Source organism: Salmo trutta, chromosome 12 (assembly GCF_901001165.1).
Source record: "Salmo trutta chromosome 12, fSalTru1.1, whole genome shotgun sequence".
Classification (NCBI taxonomy): domain Eukaryota; kingdom Metazoa; phylum Chordata; class Actinopteri; order Salmoniformes; family Salmonidae; genus Salmo; species Salmo trutta.
Genome location: NC_042968.1, coordinates 84,487,022 through 84,495,729, shown reverse-complemented (window position 1 = coordinate 84,495,729; position 8,708 = coordinate 84,487,022). Strand labels below are relative to the sequence as shown.

Here is an 8,708-nt window from a genome sequence, read left to right as displayed (position 1 = left end):
AAACGCACAGACAAACACGGACACATTAATTGAATATGGAATATTATCCCTTGGGGACTACTGGCTTCTACATTTTAATAACTGCACAAAACAAAATGTCAAGAAAACAACTGCTGAACCACATAGGCCTACTGTTTATTTTTGATGAAGCTACAATAACGTCCCTAGACAGCCAACACAGTTCAAGTTCTAAATCTTGTTCTATAATGACCAATCAAAAATAGTTCCACAATGTTGCAAATGTCATAAAAACAATCACCATACACTGCATGTTGAAGTCATAAAATGTCATGTAAAAGTGTCTAATTTATTATCTATCTACATTTTGAATAAAAAATGTAGATAACTAAAAAAATCACATACAGTGAATATACAAGTGAAGGGTTTTCCAAGTGTTTTGCTTACAATTGAGACAAACTGTAAAATGATATGAGATTGGCAGCCATTGTCAACAGGATCACTGTTGATCATTTCAACCTTGTGCCAAAGAAACCATACATCAATCAGACAAAGACAAATTGAACAATGATGGCTTAGCAAAGAAACACCAGTATCTCCTGCATACCACAATCAACTTTTCGGTTCTAATCTGTTTCCATTTGGCTTCAATTAAATCATCTAGTTCTCTAAACAGTTGTATGCATCTGTCTTTAATTTGCTACCCAGCGTATATAGTTTGCTAGCGTTTGCTGACACAGTAAAATCATACCACCTCTTCTACATTATTCTGACCAGATTGTTTCTCACAGAGCATTGAGTCCCGTGATTTCCCCATCCCCCTCAACTGCTCCCTTCTTCATCTCCCGAAGAGCCACTGCCTCCTTTTTAGCCTGTTTCTCTGCATCCAGCTTCTTACTAGCCCTGGAAAGCATTTTCATCATATTTCAAAACATGTCAGAGGTAAATGATATGCAGAGTCACAGCCTCACAACCTTACCATTTCTCCTCCACATCCTCGATGGTGTCAGGAAGAGGGATGTTGAGGGTTTCAGGGAGGAAGAAGGCGATGATGCCAGCCACCACAGCAGCACCTCCATAGATAATACTGGGCAGAGCGGGCAGCATCTCTTCCAGGATCAGCACAGCAGGTGCTGCCATGGAGCCCACCCTGGCCATAGTGGAGGTAAATCCCATTCCTGTCTGTCTGCAGGGGGAGGAGGAGGTGGAGGAGAGAGGGGGAGGAGGATGCAGAGAAGGAGGAGGAGAAGTAGGGAAATTGCTAATTAAACCCAGAAATGCATAATATACCTAAGTATTCACACCCCTGAGTCAATACATTTTAGAATCACCTTTGGCAGCGATTACAGCTGTGAGTCTTTCTGGGTAAGTCTCTAAGAGCTTTGCACACCTGGATTGTGCGATGTTTGCCCATTTTGTTATTTTTTAAATGATTTAAGCTCTGTCAAGTTGGTTGTTGATTATTGCTAGACAACCATTTTCAGGTCTTGCCATAGATTTTCAAGCCTATTTAAGTCAAAATTGTAACTCGGCCACTCAGGAACATTCACTGTCTTCATGGTAAGCAACTCCCGTGTAGATGTGGCCTTGTGTTTTAGGTTATTGTCCCGCTGAAAGGTGAATTAATCTCCTTGTGTCTAGTGGAAAGCAGACTGATCAAGGTTTTCGTCTAGGATTTTGCCTGTACTTTGGTGTTGCAAACAGAATGCATGTTTTGGAATATTTGTTATTCTGTTCAGGCTTCCTTCTCTTCACTCTGTCAATTAGGTTAGTATTGTGGAGTAACTACAATGTTGTTGATCCATCCTCAGTCTTCTCCTATCACAGCCATTAAACTGTGTAACTGTTTTAAAGTCACCATTGGCCTCATGGTGAAATCCCTGAGCGGGTTCCTTCCTCTCTGGCAGAGTTAGGAAGGACACCTGTATCTTTGTAGTGACTGGGTATATTGATACACCATCCAAAATGTAATTAATAACTTCAACATGCTCAAAGGGATATTTCATGTCTGCTTTGAATATCCCTCAATGAAGTGGTACCTGATGATGGTGTTGTCTAATGAAGTGGTACCTGATGACGTTGTTGTCTAATGAAGTGGTACCTGATGACGGTGTTGTCTAATGAAGTGGTACCTGATGACGTTGTTGTCTAATGAAGTGGTACCTGAGGACGTTGTTGTCTAATGAAGTGGTACCTGATGACGGTGTTGTCTAATGAAGTGGTACCTGATGACGGTGTTGTCTAATGAAGTGGTACCTGATGACGGTGTTGTCTAATGAAGTGGTACCTGATGACGGTGTTGTCTAATGAAGTGGTACCTGATGACGGTGTTGTCTAATGAAGTGGTACCTGATGACGGTGTTGTCTAATGAAGTAGTACCTGATGACGGTGTTGTCTAATGAAGTGGTACCTGATGATGGTGTTGTCTAATGAAGTGGTACCTGATGATGGTGTTGTCTAATGAAGTGGTACCTGATGACGGTGTTGTCTAATGAAGTGGTACCTGATGACGGTGTTGTCTAATGAAGTGGTACCTGATGACGGTGTTGTCTAATGAAGTGGTACCTGATGATGGTGTTGTCTAATGAAGTGGTACCTGATGACGGTGTTGTCTAATGAAGTAGTACCTGATGACGGTGTTGTCTAATGAAGTGGTACCTGATGACGGTGTTGTCTAATGAAGTGGTACCTGATGACGGTGTTGTCTAATGAAGTGGTACATGATGACGGTCTTGTCTAATGAAGTGGTACCTGATGACGGTGTTGTCTAATGAAGTGGTACCTGATGACGGTGTTGTCTAATGAAGTGGTACCTGATGACGGTGTTGTCTAATGAAGTGGTACCTGATGACGGCGTTGTCTAATGAAGTGGTACCTGATGACGGCGTTGTCTAATGAAGTGGTACCTGATGACGGTGTTGTCTAATGAAGTGGTACCTGATGACGGTGTTGTCTAATGAAGTGGTACCTGATGACGGTGTTGTCTAATGAAGTGGTACCTGATGACGGCGTTGTCTAATGAAGTGGTACCTGATGACGGTGTTGTCTAATGAAGTGGTACCTGATGACGGTGTTGTCTAATGAATTGGTACCTGATGACGGTGATGTCTAATGAATTGGTACCTGATGACGGTGTTGTCTAATGAAGTGGTACCTGATGACGGTGGGGTAAAGCTCTCCAGTAAACAGATAAATACAGGTGAAGGATGCAGAGGTGAAGGCCTTCCCCAGACAAGCCAGAGTAGTCCTAATAGACTGCATGTCTGTGTTGGGATCAAAGGGGTTGTCATTGCCAATCCTTGTCAATAACTGTTCTCAATTAGATTATCAAAGATAAGACCAATGGCATTTAATTAGACGCGAGCACAGCAGCCAACACAAAGTTGTGTGACCATCTAACCTGTGGGGACGAAGATGTTGGTGAATATCATCAGGGCAGACATGAGGAGACATGTTCCCTGAGTGATCCTCCGACCCAGAAAGGTAAGACTCCCCAGAGCCACCAGCTTGGCGGGGAAGTCCACCAGCCCAAAGATGATCTGGATCAGGTAGATGTTCACCCCAAACTTCTGCAGGTCCATTGCTAGGCCGTAGTAGGCAAAACTGGTAGAGAACCTGTAGGGTGAGAGGTCAATCGGATCACTGGAAGGTTTTGTAGATAAGAATAGGTACAAAGGAAACTGGAATGATAAATTAATCTTACCAAACAATGCACTTTACCAAACAATGAACCTTACCAAACAACCATAAGACAGAGAGATATTCTTCTCATCACTGTGGTGCGTATCAAGTCGTATGCTGTGTGGGTGGTCTTACTCGACTGGACCTCTTTGTGCATGTGACATTCCAGAACCTGTAATCACACACATGCACATGCACAAACACGCACACACACGCACACACACATAGCCACACACACACACACACACATAGCCGCATGCACACATGCACAAACAGACACACAGACACACACACACACACACACAGAGACAGACACACACACGCAGGTCATAATCCTTCTCTGAGCTCCAAGATCACCTCACCCTTCCAAGAACCTCTCAATATGCCCGTATCCTTCGTTGTACCCCAGCCAGCTCTCTCACCTCCAGGGTGATCTTCTCTACCATCTCAGGTTTGCGGTTGATCCTGGCCACACGGTGGATGTGTTTCAGGGCCTTGTCAGACCTGCGATTTAGCACTAGCCAGCGGGCAGACTCAGAGTACCACCTTAGTACCAGTTAGAAAAACACAAGAGACATTGTCTCTGGAAACCTTTCAAAGACTGCCATTCACCCATCAATCAAAAGGTGAGACATCCTGAATTGTTCATTCATGATATGGATAAGTACCTGTATAGTGGTGCAATAAAATGATAGGCTCACCAGCTATAGAGGAAGAAGAGGAAGAAGGGAGCGCAGACAGCCACCTGCAGCTTGCGCCAGTCCCTGAGGCTGTGGGCGATGCCTGCCAGGACCATCTGGCCAAAGGTGAAGAAGAAGGACGAGAGGGTGCCCACTAGAGTGCGGGACTTGGTGGGAATCCACTCCACCTCTGTGGACAGAAGTCTGTTATGACTCTGTTGTTTTGCGACAGGCAGTGGGTGGAAATGGGAACTCTCCAATGTAAAATCATCTGATTCATCAGAACTGGATTTCCCCAGGGTTTTCATTCCCGGACCCACCTCTGGCAAAAGGTAATCAATTTCCCCCTTGAAAGACTTAAAAGACAGTAACAATTTCCTTATGCTTAAAAGACTAACAATTTCCTTATGCTGCATGACCTGATAGTGTGCTAACTTTCACACATCACACAAAAAAAGAGTAGAGCATCTAAGCCGCAGGTAGGCTAGCGGTTAAGAGCATTGGGACAGTAACTGAAAGGTCGCTGGTTTGAATGGTGAAAAATCTGCCGATGTGCCCTTGAGCAAGTCACTTAACCATAATTGTAAGTCGCTCCGGATAAGAGCGTTTGCTAAATGACTCAAATGTAAGTCTCTAGATGTATGGGCTATAGGTGGGGTTGTAGGGAGACTCACTGAGAGAGACTGTGTTGAGGATCACCCCAGATACTGCCATGCCTGTCATGAAGCGGAAGATACAGTAGGTCATGAAGGAAGGTGAGAAGGCTGTACAGGTGCCCAGCGTGGCTAGCTGAAAATAGGACCAGATCAACAAGGCCTTTCGCCCAAATCTAAAGGGGAAAACAAATAGGGGAAACCACAGCAACACTTGCTCAAAAGTCACAAGAACACAATGCATTGTTGTTGTTGGTGGCAACTAAGCACCAAATTCAAGCCCTACCAAATCATTGAGGAGAGAATGTTCCCTACTGTGAAGTAAATTACATAGACACACACACACACACACACACACACACACACACACACACACACACACACACACACACACACACACACAGGGAAAACTTTGCTTCTGTGAAATTACTAAAAGTTCTAAGTGTGTAAAAATAAATAAGATAAAAGTCTGATATGTGGAGAATGTTAATCCTGTACTTTCAACCAGCTGGGCTCTATTCTGTCCAAGCACAAAGAAGATCAGGGTTCAAGCCAACAGTTGTTTTTTTCTGTTAAAGAGTCAATGATGTCCTGGCAATGGATACAGTAGGCTACATCTTAATTAGTAATGTCAGACATCTATTTACAGTACTGATTTAGCTCTAGGTTACCTATTCACAATGTACACCTGCATCCATTTGTATCACATTGACCACAATCCTTCATCGGGTAAATGCAGTTCCTCTGTACAACCTCTACAACGATAACGTGATGTTCTATAGGACAATATGATGATTGAATTGTTGAATTCCTTTGCCGTGATGAAAATGTTGAACACAATGACGCTATAAGGTATTCCGTGTCTGTGACAGGACGCTGCTCACCTGTCTGACAGCCCTCCAAATATGATAGCCCCTGCCAGGACCCCACCCATATAAATAGTCTGGCTCATCTGTTTCATAGGACGGAGGGTACAGACCAAGTCCCACTGGAAAACAAGATCACAAACCTTTTCTTATAGGCAGGATTGTAATATCACATTCTTTGCCTTGACATTCAGCAACGTCATAAGGTCCACTGTTAGTGAATTATTAGACCTATTGAATGATACTACTAAGAATATACACGTTTATTCATAAATCATACATCATGTGTTTCGCAGGAGAAGCACATGTACTTTTATTATTATATATTACAAGTACTAATTTATGGCGCAGTAGGCCTACTTAAAAAATAGTACGCCTATTGAATGATAATCATAATATACTACTTTATTCATAAACCATGCATCATGAAGCATTTTGCAGGGGACGCACAAGCACTTCTATTATTTTATACCTACTAATTTATAACCCAGTACTTAATAAATGCGCATGGGCATCTCCACTTACCTCTGAGACAACTGTGGACAGAAATTCTGTTTTGTCATAGGTCCAGCCATCCAGACATATCTCTGTCTCAAGCTCTGAAAAGTTAGCCTGATGTCCAATGACGCTTGCGTTGCTTTCAAGAAGATGCCACTGCGCCTCGACATACCTCGTACACTTGGACAATTTGGTCCCACTGGCATCCATCGGGATAAAGGCGCGAAGGAGCTCTCTGTCATCCACTTCTGATTGAGAGATGTTTTGACTACTGGCAATAGAAGTCCTATTGGGTATGGTACAGTGATGTCCAGGCATACCAGCTGTGAAATTATTCAACAGATTCTGGCTTGCCATCAGTAGACCAGGAATAGACAACAAGGTAACATGGATCCATTGGAAACGTCCGAACCCGCCAACGTCATTCAAGAGGTCCGCAAAACCCATATCGGCGATTCTGAGAGGAACAGTTGGCTAGTGTTCGTAGCCTTTAAACTGCTGTAGCAAAGTATAAGAAAAAGGCTTGCAAAAGTTCTAAAAAAAGTTATTCAAACAGTTATTGGGAAATCATTGAGTGCCGTTATTGTCCTATAAGACAACTCCAAAGGGCCAAGTGGTTGTGATGTGGTGGTCACCGGCTCCAAATCCGCTGCTCAGCGCAGTAGTTAATTTTATACCTCTCTGAAGTTTCACCTGCTACTCCTGCACACGTTTTACAACACTACGGGAACCTCACAATTCTTAACTAAGGTGTTAATGGTTGTTAGACAACAGATCGAGGTCAGTTGTATTCCTTGAGGGAACGTGACTGCTTGAGATTCTGTGAATTTACATGTGTTCCAAAAAGCCTTTAGGTCTATAGAAACAGTGTGACATAGACGTGAATAATAACGGTGATGTTGAATAATATTATCCCCATATTGGAGTTCTAATCTAGACTCTCCTTCAAAACTAATGAATGCCACGTAATCGGGTTACACGAAAGCAAAGCAAAAAAGCAACAACAAAAAAGCCCCACAAAAGCAAAGCCTTTATAATGGAATTTCACAGCAAGGGCTTGTAATGACATGCAAGGGCTCAGAGAGAAACTCATTGACATAATAATCCAGCTATGCCACTCAAATGCGTTGTTTTAGCATGTTAAGTGTTCAATTCAGCCCTAGTTCATCTCAAATTAGCCTATTGGTGCAGTGGTGGTTCTAGACCATTTCAACTGGGGGGGCCAAGCTGGGGCCAGTTGTACTGTTAGAGGAGCCAGTTACATTAGATGTTATTGTTGTCATATCGTTTTCTTCACTGCATTGCAGGCATTAGCAGGCAGAAGACCATGTTCCGCGTTGCCACTGTCTAATAACAGATGTAAAAAAAGAATGATAGCAAAAATGAGTTATGTAAAAATGATTTCATACTCCACATTTAGGGGGGCCATAAGGGGGTCCAAAATTGTTGTCACAGGGGCACTGGCCCCCCCTGGCCCCCAGAACCGCTAGTGTATTGGTGACGTTGGTGTAACATTAAGATTACGGATTCCTCAGATTCAGGCATAGAGTTCATGGAAAGGTTTTAGAATGTACACACACAGGCATCATATACTGTATCTTCCTTTGAGATATCCAAGGGGGCCAACCCATGCTACAGACGCACTGCTTGTGTACATAGACGGCTATATAGTGGCACCCGAGGGCACATAAACAAGGGACGCCCTTGAGCAAGGTACTTAACCCTAATTACTCCGGGGTCGCCGATATAATGGGAGACGCTGGCCGTGACCTCACTCTCCAAGTGTTTCTCAGGGAGAGTTGGGATATGGAAAAAAAACATTTCCAATTCACACATGCGTATTAGTACACACTTGCACATGTGTGAAATAGTACAAATAAGCACCCACCAAATTAAACTTTTTTGTTGTTGCATTAACTGGCCAATCAAATATTGACAACAGGGGTCCTGTGACTGTTAAAAGCTCACAGGGCTGAGGAATCATTGACCAACATGAGGACACTTTACTCTGTGGCCTATAGCTACATCCGGATCCTTCCCTCTCTCGAATCGTCTATTGGCCAATTATATGAGTTATATCATCTCCACCATTGTCACCTTCATCACTGATTGACCCCCCTCATCATCCAGGGTCGGATTACCCATCAGGCACATGCCCAGCCCCCCCCCCCCCCACTGATGCTATGCATAAACTATGGCAAAATATGTAGAATGTCGTGAAATTAGCTATAAAATTGAATTATTGTTTAAGCCACAAGGAAAAAGGGGTATAATTATAGGAAGTTAGTTAACAGCAACATATTCCCTCAGCCACCTAGAGGGGCCCTTTCATCACCGTCATATGTGTTCGTGCATCAGTCTCTTTGGATAA

General features: G+C 43.3%; 1 protein-coding gene across 1 annotated transcript; it reads right to left on the bottom strand.

The window, feature by feature from the left end:
* Positions 1-98: 98 nt before the first annotated feature.
* On the bottom strand, positions 99-7,004 carry oatx (organic anion transporter X). Its single transcript, XM_029770128.1, has 10 exons — positions 6,365-7,004; positions 5,858-5,961; positions 4,995-5,149; positions 4,342-4,510; positions 4,063-4,186; positions 3,697-3,812; positions 3,360-3,574; positions 3,114-3,222; positions 938-1,144; positions 99-861 (listed from the first exon to the last, which is right to left on the bottom strand). The coding sequence occupies exons 1-10, from the start codon at positions 6,782-6,784 to the stop codon at positions 744-746; spliced, it is 1,737 nt and encodes a 578-aa protein (XP_029625988.1). The 5' UTR covers positions 6,785-7,004; the 3' UTR covers positions 99-743.
* Positions 7,005-8,708: the final 1,704 nt, after the last annotated feature.

Excerpts from the sequence above, each read along its gene's own strand:
- oatx (XM_029770128.1), bottom strand. The coding sequence starts at position 6,784 with ATGGGTTTTGCGGACCTCTTGAATGACGTTGGCGGGTTCGGACGTTTC. Across the intron at positions 5,962-6,364 it reads TGTCCACAGTTGTCTCAGAG|TGGGACTTGGTCTGTACCCT; the intron begins GTAAGTGGAGAT and ends CTTGTTTTCCAG. Across the intron at positions 3,813-4,062 it reads TAGAGAAGATCACCCTGGAG|GTTCTGGAATGTCACATGCA; the intron begins GTGAGAGAGCTG and ends GTGTGATTACAG.